This window comes from Lonchura striata, chromosome 31 (genome assembly GCF_050655825.1).
Source record: "Lonchura striata isolate lonStrDom1 chromosome 31, ASM5065582v1, whole genome shotgun sequence".
Taxonomy (NCBI): Eukaryota; Metazoa; Chordata; class Aves; order Passeriformes; family Estrildidae; genus Lonchura; species Lonchura striata.
In genome coordinates, this window is record NC_140733.1 from 5,789,303 (window position 1) to 5,808,608 (window position 19,306).

At 65.4% G+C, this 19,306-nt stretch overlaps 2 protein-coding genes across 2 annotated transcripts; both read right to left on the reverse strand.

The window, feature by feature from the left end:
- Window positions 1–71: 71 nt before the first annotated feature.
- On the reverse strand, window positions 72–12,734 carry OTUD5 (OTU deubiquitinase 5). Its single transcript, XM_077789733.2, has 9 exons — window positions 12,156–12,734; window positions 10,371–10,464; window positions 9,764–9,828; window positions 8,787–8,943; window positions 6,240–6,388; window positions 5,512–5,697; window positions 4,107–4,308; window positions 2,496–2,609; window positions 72–867 (listed from the first exon to the last, which is right to left on the reverse strand). The coding sequence occupies exons 1-9, from the start codon at window positions 12,717–12,719 to the stop codon at window positions 749–751; spliced, it is 1,650 nt and encodes a 549-aa protein (XP_077645859.2). The 5' UTR covers window positions 12,720–12,734; the 3' UTR covers window positions 72–748.
- A 1,046-nt stretch (window positions 12,735–13,780) lies between these two features.
- On the reverse strand, window positions 13,781–18,520 carry EBP (EBP cholestenol delta-isomerase). The gene is made up of 5 exons (XM_085563582.1): window positions 18,390–18,520; window positions 17,909–18,218; window positions 16,154–16,190; window positions 15,938–16,068; window positions 13,781–14,750 (listed from the first exon to the last, which is right to left on the reverse strand). The coding sequence occupies exons 2-5, from the start codon at window positions 18,186–18,188 to the stop codon at window positions 14,542–14,544; spliced, it is 657 nt and encodes a 218-aa protein (XP_085419708.1). The 5' UTR covers window positions 18,189–18,218; window positions 18,390–18,520; the 3' UTR covers window positions 13,781–14,541.
- Window positions 18,521–19,306: the final 786 nt, after the last annotated feature.

Here is a 19,306-nt window from a genome sequence, read left to right on the forward strand (position 1 = left end):
GGCTCCCCGAAGGGTCCGGCCTGTCCGGGGGAGGGGGCCGAGCCCCCCACGAACAGACGGGGCCAGGGGGCTGCTGGGCATCAGTTTAATACCGGGGTGCGGGGGGTGTGGGGGGGCAGCACCCCCGGCCCCCCATTCCCCCCTCGCCCCCCAGGTGCTGGTGGGGGGGCTGGATACTCGGGGGGTGGGGGAGGGGCGGAGTGAGGACCCCCCCTTCCCCCCTTTTATCCCCCCCTCCCCCCCCATTTCCCATCCCCCACACAGCAAACTCCCACGGTGGGGGGAGGGGGAAGACAGAGGAGACCCTTCCAAAAACCCCTCCCCCACCATTCCCCCAGCTCTTCCTTCCAGCTGGAATTGTGAGGAGGGGTCTTCTCCTTCTTCTTCATCATCATCATCATCATCTTCTTCATCTTCTCTCCCCACCCCTCCCCAAAACAAGCCGAGGTTCCTCCGCGGCGTCCAGCGCTGTGTCCCCCTCCCCCATCTCGGCCGAGGGGGGGCTTTGGCGTCACCCCCAAATCGAGCCCCCCCTCGGTGGGCACCCAGAGTCCCTTCGGTGGATTTTTTTGGGGGTGTTGGGGGTGTTTTTGGGTGGGGGGGGGGGGGGGTCGGCCGTGGTTTGGTTTGTTGGTTTGTTTTTTTTGTTGTTGTTGTGGTTTTTTTGTTGGTTTTTTTTTGGGTGGGGGAGGGTCTCTGGAGGGGGGGGTGGGGGGGTTTCGGGGGGTCGCAGTCCGGGGGTTCAATATCAACTCTTGTCGGCGGCGGGGTCTCTGTGGCGCGAGGTTTTCATGGTCTCCAGGTACTCCTGCTGCGACACCGCCAGCACCGACGCCAGGATCTCGTCATCCTCCCAGTCGTTCAGGCCTGGCAAGGGGGAAAAACCCAAAATTAAATTTAATTTAAGTCTAAATAATCCCACAAAATGATCGTGAGCGCCTAAAATTGTTCTAAATCTCCCCAAACCCGTAAAAATGACTATTAAACAACATGAAAAACAACTTAAAGCTATAAAAATGAACCTAAAACAACACAAACACCACCTTAAAGTCACAAAAATGACCCTAAAATAGCCTAAAAACAACCTTAAACCCAAAAAAACTACCCTAAATCCCCCAAAAACTGCTCTAAACCTACTAAAATGACCCTAAATCCCCCTAAAAAACACCTAACTTGACCCTAAAACAACCTAAAAACAACCTTAAATCCACAAAACTACCCTAAATCCCCCAAAAACCACCCTAAACCCACTAAAATGACCCTAAATCCCCCTAAAAAACATCTTAAACCCATAAAAATTACCCTAAAGCAACCCAAAAACCATCCTAAACCCACTAAAATGACGCTAAACAACCCAAAAACCACCTTAAACCCCCAAAAATGACCCTAAATCCCCCCAAAATGTCCAAAAATCCCCCCAAAATGCCCCTAAATCCCCCCAAAACACCCCTAAATCCCCCCAAAATGCCCTTAAATCCCCCCAAAACACCCTTCAACCTCCCCAAATCCCCCCGAAACTCCCATAAATCCCAAAAAACAGAGACAAAATGCCCAAAACGCCCCTAAACCCTCCCCAAAAGGCCCCGAAATCCTCCCTAATCCCCCCAAATCCCCCAAAACTCCCCAAATCCCCCACAAATCCCCCCAAAGCCCCCCCAAAACTCCCCAAATCCCCCACAAATCCCCCCAAAGCCCCCCCAAAACTCCCCAAATCCCCCCAAAACTCCCCAATTCCCCCCCAAATCCCCCCAAAGCCCCCGGCCCGGCTGACCGAAGGCGGTCGGGGACATCTGCTGCATGATGGCACCCCCCAAAATCCCCCCAAATCCCCCCAAAACTCCCCAAATCACCCCAAAACTCCCCAAAGCCCCCCCAAAACTCCCCAATTCCCCCCCAAATCCCCCCAAACCCCCCCAGAGCCCCCGGCCCGGCTGACCGAAGGCGGTCGGGGACATCTGCTGCATGATGGCACCCCCCAAAATCCCCCCAAATCTCCCCAAAATCCCCCCAAATCCCCCCAATTCCCCCCCAAATCCCCCCAAACCCCCCCAGAGCCCCCGGCCCAGCTGACCAAAGGCGGTCGGGGACATCTGCTGCATGATGGCACCCCCCAAAACTCCCTAAATCCCCCCAAACCCCCCCAAATTCCCCCCAAAGCCCCCCAAAACTCCCCAAATCCCCCCCAAATCCCCCCCAAATCCCCCCAAAGCCCCCCAGAGCCCCCGGCCCGGCTGACCGAAGGCGGTCGGGGACATCTGCTGCATGATGGCACCCCCCAAAATCCCCCCAAATCTCCCCAAAATCCCCCCAAATCCCCCCAATTCCCCCCCAAATCCCCCCAAACCCCCCCAGAGCCCCCGGCCCGGCTGACCGAAGGCGGTCGGGGACATCTGCTGCATGATGGCACCCCCCAAAATCCCCCCAAACCCCCCCAAAATCCCCCCAATTCCCCCCCAAATCCCCCCAAACCCCCCCAAAGCCCCGGCCCGGCTGACCGAAGGCGGTCGGGGACATCTGCTGCATGATGGCGCGGCACTCGAGCGCGGGGTACAGCGACACCAGCGGCGGCGTGGCCCGGCCCGCGCCCGCCCCGAGCTGGCTGCTGGTGCCTGGGTGGGTACTGGGGTCAGGGACGCCCCAAAATCCCCAAACACCCCAAAAATCCCCAAACCCCCCGAACCGGGGTCAGCGACACCCCAACTCCCCCCACCCCGAGCTGGCTGCTGGTGCCTGGGTGGGTACTGGGGTCAGGGACACCCCAAAATCCCCAAACACCCCAAAATCCCCAAACACCCCAAAATCCCCAAACACCCCGAACCGGGGTCAGGGACACCCCAACTCCCACCGCCCCGAGCTGGCTGCTGGTGCCTGGGTGGGTACTGGGGTCAGGGACACCCCAAAATCCCCAAACACCCCAAAAATCCCCAAACCCCCCGAACCGGAGTCAGGGACACCCCAAAATCCCCAAACACCCCGGACTGGGGTCAGGGACACCCCAAAATCCCCAAACCCCCCGAACTGGGGTCAGCGACACCCCAAATCCCCAAACACCCCAAAATCCCCAAACCCCCTGAACCAGGGTCAGTGACACCCCAACTCCCACCGCCCCGAGCTGGCTGCTGGTGCCTGGGTGGGTACTGGGGTCAGGGACGCCCCAAAATCCCCAAACACCCCAAAATCCCCAAACACCCCAAAATCCCCAAACACCCTGAACCAGGGTCAGCGACACCCCAACTCCCCCCACCCCGAGCTGGCTGCTGGTGCCTGGGTGGGCGTTGGGGTCAGGGACACCCCAAAATCCCAAAAATTCCCAAACCCCCCCAAAATGGGGTCAGCGACACCCCAAAACCCCAAACCCCCCCAACCTGGGTCAGCGACACCCCAAAAACCCATCCCACCAGTTCTCCCAGTTTGTTCCCCCAGTCCCCCCAATTTGCTCCCCCAGTGCTCCCAGTTTGCTCCCCCAGCACTCCCAGCGCTCCCAGTTTGTTCCCCCAGCGCTCCCAGTTTGCTCCCCCAGCACTCCCAGCGCTCCCAGTTTGTTCCCCCAGTGCTCCCAGTTTGTTCCCCCAGCGCTCCCAGTTTGCTCCCCAATGCTCCCAGTTTGTTCCCCCAGTGCTCCCAGTTTGCTCCCCCAGCACTCCCAGCACTCCCAGTTTGTTCCCCCAGCGCTCCCAGTGCCCCCAGTTTGTCCCCCCAGTGCTCCCAGTTTGCTCCCCCAGTGCTCCCAGTCCCCCCAGTTTGCTTCCCCAATGCCCCCAGTGCTCCCAGTTTGTTCCCCCAGTTCTCCCAGTTTGTTCCCCCAGTGCTCCCAGTCCCCCCAGTTTGTTCCCCCAGTGCTCCCAGTTTGTTCCCCTAGTTCTCTCAGTTTGTTCCCCCAGTGCCCCCAGTCACCCCAGTTTGCTCCCCCAGTGCCCCCAGCTTGTTCCCCCAGTGCTCCCAGCACTCCCAGTTTGCTCCCCCAGTGCTCCCAGTTTGCACCCCTAGTGCTTCCAGTTTGTTCCCCAGTGCTCCCAGTTTGTTCCCCAGCGCTCCCAGCGCTCCCAATTTGCTCCCCCAGCGCTCCCAGTTTGCTCCCAGCGCTCCCAGTTTGGTCCCAGTCCCACCTGGGGCGCAGGGCGAGGGCGGCTTTCCGGCCGGGGGGGCTCCGGGCGAGGGGGGCTTGGGGCCGGGGGTCTCGGGGTGCAGCCCGGGGTGCTCGGGGGAGGGCGCGGCGCTGCGGGGCCGCGGCGAGCGGCCGCTCCGCTCCTCGGGGCCGCCGGCCGCCGCCGCCGTGGCCGAGCTGCACGTGGCGCTGGCCTTGCGCGGCTGCGGGGACACCGGGGGACACCGAGTGACCACAGTGACCAGAGTGACCACGGAGTGAGCATGGAGTGAGCACACAGTGACCACAGAGTGACCACAGTGACCAGAGTGACCGGAGTGACCAGAGTGACCAGAGTGACCACGGAGTGAGCACAGAGTGACCAGAGTGACCACAGAGTGACCAGAGTGACCACAGAGTGACCAGAGTGACCAGAGTGACCAGAGTGACCAGAGTGAGCACAGAGTGAGGACAGAGTGAGCACAGAGTGACCAGAGTGACCACGGAGTGAGCATGGAGTGAGCACGGAGTGACCACAGTGACCAGAGTGACCACGGAGTGAGCACAGAGTGACCAGAGTGACCAGAGTGAGCACAGAGTGAGCACAGAGTGAGCACAGAGTGACCAGAGTGACCAGAGTGAGCACAGAGTGACCAGAGTGACCGGAGTGAGCACAGAGTGAGCACAGAGTGACCAGAGTGACCGGAGTGAGCACAGAGTGAGCACAGAGTGACCAGAGTGAGCACAGAGTGAGCACAGAGTGAGCACAGAGTGACCAGAGTGACCGGAGTGAGCACAGAGTGACCACAGAGTGACCAGAGTGAGCACAGGGGACACAGAGTGAGGGGAAACTGAGGGGACACCAAGGGTGACAGTCATGATGACACCGAGGGGACACCAAGGGTGACCCGGGCAGTGAGGCGACACTCATGGTGACACCGAGGGTGACACGGGCGGTGAAGGGACACTGAAAGTGACACCAAGGTGACACCAAGGGTGACCCAGGCAGTGAGGGGACACCGAGGTGACACCGAGGGTGACACGGGTGGTGAGGGGACACTGAGGGTGACACCGCGGTGACACCGAGGGTGACCCAGGCGGTGAGGGGACACTCATGGTGACACCGAGAGTGACACGGGTGGTGAGGGGACACTGAGGGTGACACCGCGGTGACACAGAGGGTGACCCAGGCGGTGAGGGGACACTGAGGGTGACACCGCGGTGACACCGAGGGTGACGCGGGTGGTGAAGGGACACCAAGGTGACACTGAGGGTGACATGGGTGGTGAGGGGACACCGCGGTGACACCGAGGGTGACGCGGGCGGTGAGGGGACACCAAGGTGACACCAAGGGTGACGCGGGCGGTGAGGGGACACCGCGGTGACACCGCGGTGACACCGAGGGTGACGCGGGCAGCAGCACCCACCTGCCGCGCCTGCTTCTCCTGGTCGCGCAGCCACTGCAGGTAGGACTCGCGGGCCACCTGCTCCTCGATGGCCTCGTTGGTGGCCTCCCAGTCGGTGGCACGCTTCTTGTCCTCCAGCATCTGCTGCTCGATCCACGACTCCTCCGACGTCTTGATGGCGCTCTTCATCAGGGACTGCTCCGCCAGCTGCCGGGGACACGGCGGTGGGGACGTGGGGACGTGGGGACAGCGGGGACAGTGGGGACAGCAGGGGGGATTGGGGACATTGGAGACATTGGGGACATTGGGGACACTGGGGGGATTGGGGACACTGGGGACAATGGGGACAGCGGGGGATTGGGGACACTGGGGGGATTGGGGACATTGGGGACATTGGGGGGGATTGAGGACATTGGGGACACTGGGGGGATTGGGGACAGTGGGGGGATTGGGGACAATTGGGGACATTGGGGACATTGGAGACATTGGGGGGATTGGGGACATTTGGGGGATTGGGGACAATTGGGGACATTGGGGACATTGGGGACATTGGGGACAAACTCGAGGTCCCACCCATCAAAGTCAGGGTCCCACCCCTCGAACTCAGGGTCCCACCTCCAAAACTGGGGGTCCCACCCCCCAAAGTGGGGGTCCCACCCCCCAAACTCAGGGTCTCGCCCCCCCAAATTCAGGCTCCCACCCCCCAAATTTGGTGTCCCACCCCCGAACTCGGGGTCCCCCCGCCGTACCCCCGGTTTGAAGGAGGGCAGCCCCAGCCCCACGCCGATGGTGGCCTTGTTGGGGTTCACCACGGAGTTGTAGTGGATGTTGCGGTGGTAGCTGACCCGGATGGGCTCGTCCTCGTTGTGCTGGATCCCGTGGAACGTGTTGATGGGCTCTGGGGACCCCGAAAATCCAGGTGGGACCCCGAGATCCGCGTGGGACCCCGAGATCCGCGTGGGACCCCAAAAATCCAGGTGGGACCCCAAGATCCACGTGGGACCCCAAAAATCCAGGTGGGACCCCGAGATCCACGTGGGACCCCAAAAATCCAGGTGGGACCCCAAGATCCAGATGTAAACCCAAAATCCATTTAGGATCCCCAAATTACAGATGGGATCCCCAACGTGTTGATGGGCTCTGGAGGACCCCAAAAATCCAGGTGGGACCCCGAGATCCAGATGGGACCCCAGAAATCCAAATGAGATCCTCAAAAACTGACTGGGATCTCCAACGTGCTGACGGGCTCTGAGGGACCCCAAAAATCCAGGTGGGACCTCGAGATCCACGTGAGACCCCAAGATCCAGATGGGATCCCTGAAATCCAGATGGAACCCCAAAATCCATATAGGATCCCCAAAATACAGATGGGATCCCCAACGTGCTGATGGGCTCTGGGGACCCCAAAAATCCAGGTGGGACCCCAAAAACCCAGAGGGGATCCCTGAGAAACACCCGGGATCTCCGAAAATCTAAACAGGATCCTCAAAAAAACACCCGAGATCCCAAAAAAACCCTCCGAGACCTCCAAAAAAGCAGCTGTGACCCCCAAAACGGCACCTGAGACCCCTCCCAGTTCCTCAGAGCCCCCTCCCCAGTGCTCCCAGTGCCTCCCCAGTGCTTCCAGTGCCTCAGGGACCCCTCCCCATCACTCCCAGTTCCTCAGAGCCCCCTCCCCAGTGCTCCCAGTCCCTCCCCAGCACTCCCAGTTCCTCAGAGACCCCTCCCCATCACTCCCAGTCCCTCAGAGACCCCTCCCCATCGCTCCCCCTCCCTCAGGACCCCTCCCCATCACTCCCAGTCCCTCCCTATCGCTCCCCGTCCCTCAGAGCCCCCTCCCCACTGCTCCCTGTCCCTCAGGGACCCCTCCCCACTGCTCCCAATTCCTCAGGGACCCCTCCCCAGCACTCCCAGTCCCTCAGGACCCCTCCCCATCACTCCCCGTCCCTCAGAGCCCCCTCCCCATCGCTCCCAGTCCCTCCCCATCACTCCCAGTCCCTCCCCATCACTCCCAGTTCCTCAGAGCCCCCTCCCCATCACTCCCAGTCCCTCCCCATCACTCCCAGTCCCTCAGAGCCCCCTCCCCCTCACTCCCAGTCCCACAGAGCCCCCTCCCCATCACTCCCAGTCCCTCAGAGACCCCTCCCCATCACTCCCAGTCCCTCAGAGCCCCCTCCCCATCGCTCCCAGTCCCTCCCCATCACTCCCAGTCCCTCCCCATCACTCCCAGTTCCTCAGAGCCCCCTCCCCATCACTCCCAGTCCCTCCCCATCACTCCCAGTTCCTCAGAGCCCCCTCCCCATCACTCCCAGACCCTCAGGACCCCTCCCCATCACTCCCAGTCCCTCCCCATCACTCCCAGTTCCTCAGAGCCCCCTCCCCATCACTCCCAGACCCTCAGAGACCCCTCCCCATCACTCCCAGTCCCTCAGAGCCCCCTCCCCACTGCTCCCAGTCCCTCCCCATCACTCCCAGTCCCTCAGAGCCCCCTCCCCACTGCTCCCAGTCCCTCCCCATCACTCCCAGTTCCTCAGAGCCCCCTCCCCATCACTCCCAGTCCCTCCCCATCACTCCCAGTTCCTCAGAGCCCCCTCCCCATCACTCCCAGTCCCTCCCCATCACTCCCAGTTCCTCAGAGCCCCCTCCCCATCACTCCCAGTCCCTCCCCATCACTCCCAGTCCCTCAGAGCCCCCTCCCCACTGCTCCCAGTCCCTCCCCATCACTCCCAGTCCCTCAGAGCCCCCTCCCCATCACTCCCAGTCCCTCAGGACCCCTCCCCATCACTCCCAGTCCCTCAGGACCCCTCCCCATCACTCCCAGTCCCTCAGAGCCCCCTCCCCATCACTCCCAGACCCTCAGAGCCCCCTCCCCACTGCTCCCAGTCCCTCCCCATCACTCCCAGTTCCTCAGAGCCCCCTCCCCATCACTCCCAGTCCCTCAGAGACCCCTCCCCATCACTCCCAGTCCCCCCCCATCACTTCCAGTCCCTCAGAGACCCCTCCCCATCACTCCCAGTCCCCCCCCATCACTTCCAGTCCCTCAGAGACCCCTCCCCATCACTCCCAGTCCCTCCCCATCACTCCCAGTTCCTCAGAGCCCCCTCCCCATCACTCCCAGTCCCCCCCCATCACTCCCAGTCCCTCAGAGCCCCCTCCCCATCGCTCCCCGTCCCTCAGGACCCCTCCCCATCACTCCCAGTCCCCCAGAGCCCCCTCCCCACTGCTCCCAGTCCCTCCCCATGGCTCCCCGTCCCTCAGGACCCCTCCCCGCCGCTCGCAGTGCCCCCGGCACGCACCGGTGCCGTACTGGTAGACCTCGACGGGCCGGTTGTACATCTCGGCCATGGCCTGCATCTCGATGTGGTTCCCGTGGCACGTGCTCTTGCGCTTGCGGTTGATGTAGGTGGTGAAATCCTCCGTGACGTAGTTGGAGAAGTAATCGGCGTTCTTCATCTGGGGACACGGACACGGGGGGGACGTTGGGGACACTGGGGACAGGTTGGGGACAGTGGGGACATTGGGGACATGGGGACATTGGGGACAGTGGGGACAGGCTGGGGACAGTGGGGACATTGGGGATGGTGGGGACACAGGGACAGTGGGGACATTGGGGACATGGGGACAGTGGGGACACGGACACGGGGGGGACATTGGGGACACAGGACAGCTGGGGACACTGGGAACACAGGGATGTTGGGGACATTGGGGACATGGGGACAGGCTGGGGACACAGGACAGGCTGGGGACAGTGGGGACAGGCTGAAGACATTGGGGACATTGGGGACAGCTGGGGACATGGGGACACTGGGGACAGACTGGGGACAGTGGGGACATGGGGACACTGGGGACACTGGGGACACTGGGATGGTGGGGACAGGCTGGGGACAGTGGGGACATGGGGACACTGGGGACAGGCTGGGGACAGTGGGGACACAGACATGAGGGGGACATTGGGGACACAGGGACAGGCTGGGGACACGGGGACGTTGGGGACAGTGGAGACACGGACATTTGGGACAGGCTGAGGAGGGACACACTGGGACAGCCCTGGGGACACTGGGGGAGGGAACAGCAGCCTGCTCCCCCCAGGGCTCTGAGCACCCTCCCAGTCCATCCCAGTTCCTCCCAGTCCATCCCAATTCCCTCCCAGTGCCATCCAGTGCCCACCACTGCCCTCCCCAGTCCCTCCCAGTTCCATCCCAGTTTCCCCCAGTCGATCCCAGTCCCTCCCAGTCCCCTCCCAGTCCCCTCCCAGTCCATCCCAGTTCCTCACCAGGTAGTCCATGCAGTGCTTCCTCACCACCTCGTGCATGTCCTGGTCTCCGTACACCTGATCGGCTGGGGGGACACACAGGTGACATTGGGGGGACACAGGTGACATTGGGGGGACAGGCAGGTGACATTGGGGGGACACACAGGTGACATTGGGGGGACACAGGTGACATTGGGGGGGATGGACAGGTGACATTGGGGGGACACACAGGTGACATTGGGGGGACACAGGTGACATTGGGGGGGATGGACAGGTGACATTGGGGGGACACACAGGTGACATTGGGGGGACACAGGTGACATTGGGGGGGATGGACAGGTGACATTGGGAGGACACAGGTGACATTGGAGGGGACGGACAAGTGACATTGGGGGGGACAGGCAGGTGACACTGGGGGGACACAGGTAACATTGGGGGGGACGGGCAGGGGGCATTGAGGGGACATGCAGATGACAGTTGGGGGTCTGTGGGGGATTTTTGGGGGGGATTTTTGGGGGATTTTTGAGGGGATTTTTGGGGGGGATTTTTGGGGGGGATTTTTGGGGGGGGTCTGTGGGGGATTTTTTGGGGGATTTTTGGGGGGATTCGGGGTGGTTTCGGGGCTCACCCACGGCTCGGAACAGGCAGGCCCCATCCTCCTTCATGCGCTTGATGATGAAGCCTTTCTTCTCCCGCAGCGCCTTCTCGAACCGGTGCTCCTGCTGGAGACACAGCCGGGCTCGGGGAGGTCCCGGGGGGCCCTCGGGACATTCGGGGGTCCCTCGGGGCATTTGGGGGGTCCCTGGGGGTCCTTCAGGTCATTGGGGGGGGGCACAGGATGAGGGGAGCTGAGGGAGCCACAGGGGATGAGGGGTGGGGGTCACAATGAGGAGAAAAAGGGTGAGTCCAGGGGGGGTTCCTGGGAATGGGGGGGTCCTTCAAGGACTTGGGGGGTCTGGGGGGGTCCCCCAAATCACCTGGGTGGGGGTACGAGATGGGGGGAGCTGAGGGAGCCACAGGGGATGAGGGCTGGGGGCCAAAAACGGGGGGTTCAGGGGGGTTCTTGGGGATGGGGGGGTCCTTTAAGGATTTGGGGGGTCCCCCGGGTTATTTGGGGGGGTATGAGAGGGGGAAACTGAGGCAGCCACAGGGGATGAGGGGTGGGGGTGCAATGGGGGGGTCCCGGGGGTGTCACCGAGAGGGGACACTGGGAATGGGGGGGGTGGGGGGGAAAACTTTGGGGGACAGGGAAGGGTCCCAAAGCAGGGGATGGGGCACCCAAAGCGGGGACAATTTGGGGACAATTTGGGGACAAACTGCGGCAAAACGGGGACGGCGACAACCCCGCACGGGGGGGGGGGGGGGCGGCAACGTCGGGGACACCGAACCCCGGCAGGACCCCCGGTGTCCTCCCGGTGTCCCCCCGACATCCCCTGATGTCACCCAGTGTCCCCCAGTCCTCCCCAGTGTCCCCCCAGTGTCCCTCGCTGTCCCCCCGGTATCTCCCGGTGTCCCCCCCGGCCCTCCCCCGCGTCCCGGTGTCCCCGCGGTGTCCCCTCGCTACTCCCGGTATCCCCCCCGGTATCCCCAGATGCCCCCGCGCTGTCCCCGCCGGTGCTCCCCGATGTCTCCCGGTGTCTCCCGGTGCTCCCTCGTGTCCCCCCGGTATCCCCGGTCCCCTCCCGTGTCACCCCCGGTCCTCCCCGGTGTCCCCGGATGCCCCCGCGCTGTCCCCTCGCTAATCCCGGTGTCTCCCCGGTGTCTCCCGCTGTCCCCCGGTGTCACCCCAGTCTTCCCCAGTGTCCCCCCGGTGTCCCCGCCGGTGTTCCCCGATGTCTCCCGGTGCTCCCTGATGTCCCCCGGTATCTCCTGCTGTCCCCTCGCTATTCCCGGTGTCCCCCCCGGTGTCTCCCGCTGTCCCTCGGTGTCCCCCCAGTCCTCCCCGCTGTCCCCCCGCTATTCCCGGTGTCCCCCCCGGTATCCCCGGTCCCCTCCCCTGTAGCCCGGTCCCTCCCCGGTGTCCCCGGATGCCCCCGCGCTGTCCCCTCGCTAATCCCGGTGTCCCCCCGCTGTCCCCCCAGTCCTCCCCGGTGTCCCCCCGGTATCTCCCGCTGTCCCCGGTGTCCCCCCGGTATCTCCCGCTGTCCCCCCGGTATCTCCCGCTGTTCCCCTGGTATCTCCCGCTGTCCCCCCGGTATCTCCCGCTGTCCCCGGTGTCCCCCCGGTATCTCCCGCTGTCCCCCCGGTATCTCCCGCTGTCCCCGGTGTCCCCCCAGTCCTCCCCGCTGTCCCCCCGGTATCTCCCGCTATCCCCCCGGTATCTCCCGCTATCCCCCCGGTATCTCCCGCTGTCCCCCCGGTATCTCCCGCTGTCCCCCCGCTGTCCCCGGTGTCCCCGCCGCTCTCCCCGCACCTGCTCGGCCGTGGCCGGGTCCATCTCCACCCTGCCGGCCTCGTACTCGTCCTCGCTGTTGTAGCCGCCGCCCGCCTCGTCGGGCCCGGGGCTGCCGCAGCCGGGGCCCAGCCCCAGGCCGAGCGCGATGCCGCCGGGGCCCGGTCCCGCGGGGCCGCCGCCGCTGGGCCCGGCCCCGCCGCGCCGCCGCCGCTTGCTGTGCCCGGGGCCGCCGCCGCCGCCGCCGCAGCCGCCGGGCCCGCGGGGCTCGGGCAGCCCCAGCGCCGCCGCCTCCAGCCCCAGCAGCGCCGCGGGGCCGTCGGCCGAGCCGGGCCCGCCGCTACCGGCGCCGCCGGGCCCCGCGGGCGGGGGGGACCCGGCGGCCGCGGCCCAGCCCCGCAGCGGCGGCGGCGGCGAGGCGCGAGGCCGCGGCCCCCCCACGCCGCCCGGACCGCCGGCTTCGCCGACGCCTCCGGGGCCTCGCTCGGGCCCCGCGTCCGCTCCGCGCTCGGGCCCCGCGTCCGGGCCGGAGTCGCCGTCGCCGTCGGGAGCCGGTACCGGCTTCTTCTTGGGGAGGATCGTCATGGCGGGGCGCGCATGGGGCGGGGGCGGGGGGCGGGCCGGGGGCGCGCGGCGCGGCGCGGGGCGCGGCGGGGCCGGGGCGCGGCGGCGGCGGCGGCGGCGGCGGGGCCGGGGCCGCCCCGGCGCTGAGGGGCCGCGGGCGCTGCGGCCGCCGGGGCCGTGTCAACATCAACAGCCGCCACCTCCGACCCCGCGCGCGCTTCCGCCTCGCCCGCGGCGCGCCGCGCCATTGGCTGCCGCGGGAGAAGGAGCGCTCCGATTGGTCCGCAGCCGGGAGGAAGTCCCGCCTTTCTTCTCCTCCGCCTCCGTGAGGGGAGGCGGGATGGGCGTTGCCATGGGGATGGAAGGGGAGAGCGCGGATTGGGCGAGGCGGGGAGGGACGGGCGGTGATTGGTTGGTTTTGGGGGAGGGAGGGGAGGGGGGAGGGAGGTGATTGGTTGGTGGAGGTGCCGGTTGAGCGGAGAGGGGAGGGGTGGATCGGTGTAAACGTGAGCGCTGATTGGGTGGCGGCACGTCAATCATCGCTGGGCGGGAGCAGCGAGGAGACGCCGAGCGTTGATTGGCGCGGGCTTAAACCCCGCCCACGTCGCCACCTTATTGGCTACAGCGAACGACCTAATTTCCTATTGGCTCAGGCGCGGCAGGGGCGGAGCCCAGCTGGGATCCCGCCCCTTTGAGGACCCCACTCATCTGTCAATCACCCACAAGCCCCGCCTCTTCCCCGCCCTCCCACGTGGTCCAACCCCCCAGGACCCCCCCCAGGAACCCCAAAAACTCACCAGAAACCCCCAAAACTCACCAGGACCCCTCAAAAACCCCCCAGGACCCCCAAAACCCCCCCAGAAACCGCCCAGGAACCCCAAAAACTCACCAGAAACCCCCAAAACTCACCAGGACCACCCAAAACCCCCCCAGGACTCCCCAAAAATCCTCAGTACTACCCAAAATCCATCAAGAGACCCCAAAAACCCTCCAGGTACCCCAAAAATGTGCCAGAACCCCCCCAAAGCCCCCCAAAACCCATCAGAACCCCCCAAAAAACCCCCCAAAAGCAGAGCCCGAGCTCCATTTCCAGCTCCTTTATTCAAACCCATCCCTGCCCCCCAGGAACGAGGGACATTCCCACGGCAGACCCCCAAAAACGAGGTGGGGATGCCCCAAATTTAGGTGGGGACCCCGAGAACAAAGCTGAGACCCCCAAAAACGAGGGGGAGGTCCCCGTGGGGAACACGGGGGCTCCGACCGCTCTCCCTGAGCTTTTTTGGGGGGGTCCCAAAATTCATCTCCAGGACCCTCCCGGTGCTGAACCTTCCCACGGGGGGGGTTCCCCGATGCTGAGGGGGGGGTCCCTCAGTCTGGGGGGGGGGTCTCAGTCGAGGTCTTTCAGTCTGGGGGGGTCTTTGGGGAGGGTCCTTCAATCTGGGGTGGTCTCTGGGGTGTCCCTCGTCCCCAGGGGTCTCTGGGGGGGGGGTCTCTCACCCCATGGGGGGGGTCAGGGGTCTCAGTGGGCCTTGTGGTGGGGTCCCTCACCCCATGGAGGGTTCCCTCATCCCTGGGTGGGGGTCCCTCACCCCTGGTGGGGGTCTCAGTGGCCTTGTGGCGGGGCCTGTTGTGGGGGGGGTCCCTCACCCCATGGAGGGTCCCTCACCCCTGGGTGGGGGTCTCAGTGGGCCTTTGTGGCGGGGCCGGTCATGGGGAGGTCCCTCACCCCATGGGGGGGTCCCTCACGCCTGGGTGGGGGTCTCAGTGGCCTTGTGGCGGGGCCCCTCACCCCATGGGGGTCCCTCACCCCTGGGTGGGGGTCCCTCACCCCTGGGTGGGGGTCTCAGTGGGCCTTGTGGCGGGGCCGGTCGTGGCCGCGCTGGGCCCGGGCCAGCTGCCGCCCGGCGTCCACGAGCAGCAGGCCGGGCACCAGCAGCCAGAGCCCGTTGAGCCCCACGAAGTAGCCCCAGAAGTAGAGGGGCCGCGGGTCGCTGTGCGCCCAGCCCGCCCGCGCCTCCGTGGCGAAGTACAGCACGTCCCCGTAGAGCTGGCCTGCGGCGGGGACAGGCAGGACATGGGGACAGGGACAGGGACAGGCAGGACATGGGGATGGGGACAGGGACAGAGGGACAGGGACAGGCAGGACATGGGGACAGGGACAGGCAGGGCATGGGGACAGGCAGGACATGGGCACAGGGACAGGCAGGGCATGGGGACAGGCAGGGCATGGGGACAGGGACAGTCAGGGCACGGGGACAGGGACAGGCAGGACATGGGGACAGGGACAGGCAGGACATGGGGACAGGGACAGGCAGGGCATGGGGACAGGGACAGGCAGGGCATGGGGACAGGCAGGACATGGGCACAGGGACAGGCAGGGCATGGGGACAGGCAGGGCATGGGGACAGGGACAGGCAGGACATGGGGACAGGGACAGGCAGGGCATGGGGACAGGCAGGGCATGGGGACAGGGACAGGCAGGACATGGGGATGGGGACAGGCAGGGCATGGGGACAGGGACAGGGACAGGCAGGACATGGGGACAGGGACAGGCAGGGCATGGGGACAGGGACAGGGACAGGGACAGGGACAGGCAGGGCATGGGGACAGGGACAGGGACAGGGACAGGGACAGGCAGGGCATGGGGACAGGGACAGGGACAGGCAGGACATGGGGACAGGGACAGGCAGGGCATGGGGACAGGCAGGGCATGGGGACAGTCAGGGCATGGGGACAGGGACAGTCAGGGCATGGGAACAGGGACAGGCAGGGGATGGGGACAGGGACAGCCAGGACATGGGGACAGGGACAGGCAGGGCATGGGGACAGGGACAGGCAGGGCATGGGGACAGGGACAGGCAGGGCATGGGGACAGCTTGAGGGGGACAGGAACAGGGAACGTCTGGGGGGACAGGGACAGGAGTCAGGGGACAGGGACAGGAGACAGGGACAGTCTGGGGGGACAGGGACAGGAGACAGGGGACAGCCTGGGGGGGATAGGGACAGTCTGAGGGGGACAGGGACAGTCTGGGGGGACAGGGACAGCCTGGGGGGACAGGGACAGGAGACAGGAGACAGGGGACAGTCTGGGGGGGACAGGGACAGCCTGGGGGGGACAGGGACAGGAGACAGGGGACAGGGGACAGTCTGAGGGGGACAGGGACAGCCTGGGGGGGACAGGGACAGCCTGGGGGGGACAGGGACAGCCTGAGGGGGACAGGGACGTGACCGCGCCGTACCCAGGGACACGACGAGCTGCAGCACGAAGCGCGCCGGGTGCTGCCGCAGCAGCGCCAGGAAGGTGAGGAAGCTGAGGGGACCCCAGGCCCAGGCTGTCACCGTCTCCATGGCCACCGTGAAGTCATCGCTCCTGCGGGGACACCCCGGGGTGGCGGGTCACCCGGGGACACCGGGGACGGGCCACCCCTCCCCGTGTCCCCGCGTCCCCAACTCACGTCATGTAGCGGCTGTCGGCCTTGGCGTATTCCTTCCCTGCCGATTTGGGGAGGGGTCACCGGGGTGGGGGGGGAAGGGGACCCCCACAGCCCCCAGGGGACACCCAGGACCCGGCTGTGCCCTGCCACCAGCCCAGGGACCCCTCAGACACCCCAGGGACCCCTCCCCACATATCCAGGGACCCCCTCAGATGCCCCCAGGACCCCTCCCCACATATCCAGGGACCCCTCAGATGCCCCAGGGACCCTTCCTCATGTACCCAGTCTCCCGCCAGTGCCTCCTGATGCCATTGGGACCCCTCCCCATGTGCCCAGGGACACCTTAAACACCCCAGGGACCCCTTTGCACATGCCCAGCGACCCCTTAGATACCCCAAAGACCCCTCCCCACACACCCAATCCCCCTCCAGTGCCCCCTGATGCCCTTGGAACCCCTCCCCACGTGCCCAGCGACCCATTAGACACCCCAGGGACCCCTCCCCACATTCCCAGGGACCTGCCAGTGCCTCCTGATGCCATTGGGACCCCTCCCCACATTCCCAGGGACCCCTTAGACACCCCAGGGACCCCTCCCCACATTCCCAGGGACCCGCCAGTGCCTCCTGATGACATTGGGACCCCTCCCCACGTAACCAGCAACCCCTTAGACGCCCCAGAGACCCCTCCCCACATACCCAATCCCCCTCCGGTGCCCTCTGATGCCATTGGGACCCCTCCCCACATTCCCAGGGACCCCTTAGACGCCCCAGAGACCCCTCCCCACACATCCAATCCCCCTCCAGTGCCCTCTGATGCCATTGGGACCCCTCCCCACGTGCCCAGCGACCCCTTAGACACTCCAGGGACCCCTCCCCACATTCCCAGGGACCCGCCAATGCCTCCTGATGCCCTTGGGACCCCTTCCCACATTCCCAGCGACCCCTTAGACGCCCCAGAGACCCCTCCCCACATACCCAATCCCCCTCCGGTGCCCTCTGATGCCATTGGGCCCCCTCCCCACATTCCCAGCAACCCCTTAGACACTCCAGGGACCCCTCCCCACATTCCCAGGGACCCGCCAGTGCCCCCTGATGCCCTTGGAACCCCTCCCCACGTGCCCAGCGACCCCTTAGACACTCCAGGGACCCCTCCCCACATTCCCAGGGACCCGCCAATGCCTCCTGATGCCATTGGGACCCCTCCCCACATTCCCAGGGACCCCTTAGACGCCCCAGAGACCCCTCCCCACATACCCAATCCCCCTCCGGTGCCCTCTGATGCCATTGGGACCCCTCCCCACATTCCCAGGGACCCCTTAGACGCCCCAGAGACCCCTCCCCACACATCCAATCCCCCTCCAGTGCCCCCTGATGCCCTTGGAACCCCTCCCCACGTGCCCAGCGACCCCTTAGACGCCCCAGAGACCCCTCCCCACATTCCCAGGGACCCGCCAATGCCTCCTGATGACAATGGGACCCCTCCCCACATTCCCAGGGACCCCTTAGACACCCCAGGGACCCCTCCCCACATTCCCAGGGACCCGCCAATGCCTCCTGATGCCCTTGGGACCCCTCCCCACATTCCCAGGGACCCCTTAGACGCCCCAGAGACCCCTCCCCACATACCCAATCCCCCTCCGGTGCCCTCTGATGCCATTGGGACCCCTCCCCACATTCCCAGGGACCCCTTAGACGCCCCAGAGACCCCTCCCCACACCCCCAATCCCCCTCCAGCGCCTCCCGCGACCCCTCCCCGAACCCCCCCGGCGGTGCTCACAGACGTCGGCCAGCAGGCCGGTGTCGGCGGGCAGCTGGCGGTGCCGGAGGCTGAAGTAGCCCTCCAGGACGCCGTGGATGGCGGCGCAGAGCAGGAACCAGCCCAGCGCCAGGCGGCGGGCGGGGCTGCGCCGGGCCCCGCCCAGCGCCCAGCCCAGCGCCAGCAGCGCCGCCGCCGCCGCCGCCACCGCGCCTGCGCACTGCCAGCCGGGCCGCGCGCCCGCCACGTAGCCCGGCAGCGCCAGCGCGCGCGGCCAATAGGGGTGCGCGCTCGTCTCCATGGCAACCGCGCCGCCGCCCTGCGGGAGCGCCTGAGGGGAAAGGCGGAAGTCGGCGCGGCCGGGCAAGGCCCGGCGAATGGCGAGCGGGGAAATGAGGAACGGCGGCAACGCCCGCGCCTCCCCCGGCACCGCGCCGGGCTTTCCCCGGCAGCCCCTGATCCCGCCGAGCCCCGGCCCCGCCGCCGCTCCGGCCGCGCTCACCTCGGCCCCGCTCGGCTCGGCCGCGCTCACCTCAGCCGCTCCCGCCGCCGCGCGCCGCGCCTCGCGCCGCCCCCGCGGCCAATAGCAGCGCGGCCGCCTCCAGGCCGGCCAATAGGAGAGCGCCCCGCCCGACTCTGCCCGCCGCTGATTGGCCGCGCTCGCCGCTGGGGAGATGTGGGGCCAGGGGGCGTGGCTTGGCGTGGTGGGCGTGGCCACGCACGAAGTGGGCGTGGCTTGAGCGCGGTCTATTGGGGGGCGCTAAAGGGGGACCCCCCCGAAATTAATTAGGGACCCCAAACAAAATGAATTATCCCCCCCCAAATTAATTAGGTACCCCCAAAAAACCCCACCCAAAATTAATTAGGCCCCCAAAATTAATTAGACCCCAAAGACTCCCCCCCAAAATTCTACAGGGGCCCCAAGGACCCCCCCCAAATTAATTAGGGACCCCAAAGACCCCAACCAAAATTAATTACCCCCCCCCAAATTAATTAGGGACCCCAAAGACCCCAACCAAAATTAATTACCCCCCCCAAATTAATTAGGGACCCCAAAGACCCCCCCCCCCAAAATTCTATAGGGGCTCCAAGGATCCCCCCCCCACATAATTAGGGACACCAAGGACCCCCCCCAATTAAGTAGGGACCCCAAGGAGCCCCCCAAAATTCTATAGGGGCACTAATGACCCCCCCCAAATTAATTAGGGACCCCAAGGAGGCCCCCAAAATTCTATAGGGGCACTAATGACCCCCCCAAATTAATTAGGGACCCCAAAGACCCCCCCAAATTACGCCCCCCCCTCAGCTGTAGAGGAACCATACGAATCCCCCCCCCATTTTATACAAGAGCCCCCCCCCCCAAATTTTTCAGCTTTTGGGGCACCCAGGACCCCCAAAATCGCCGAAATTCCCCCCAAA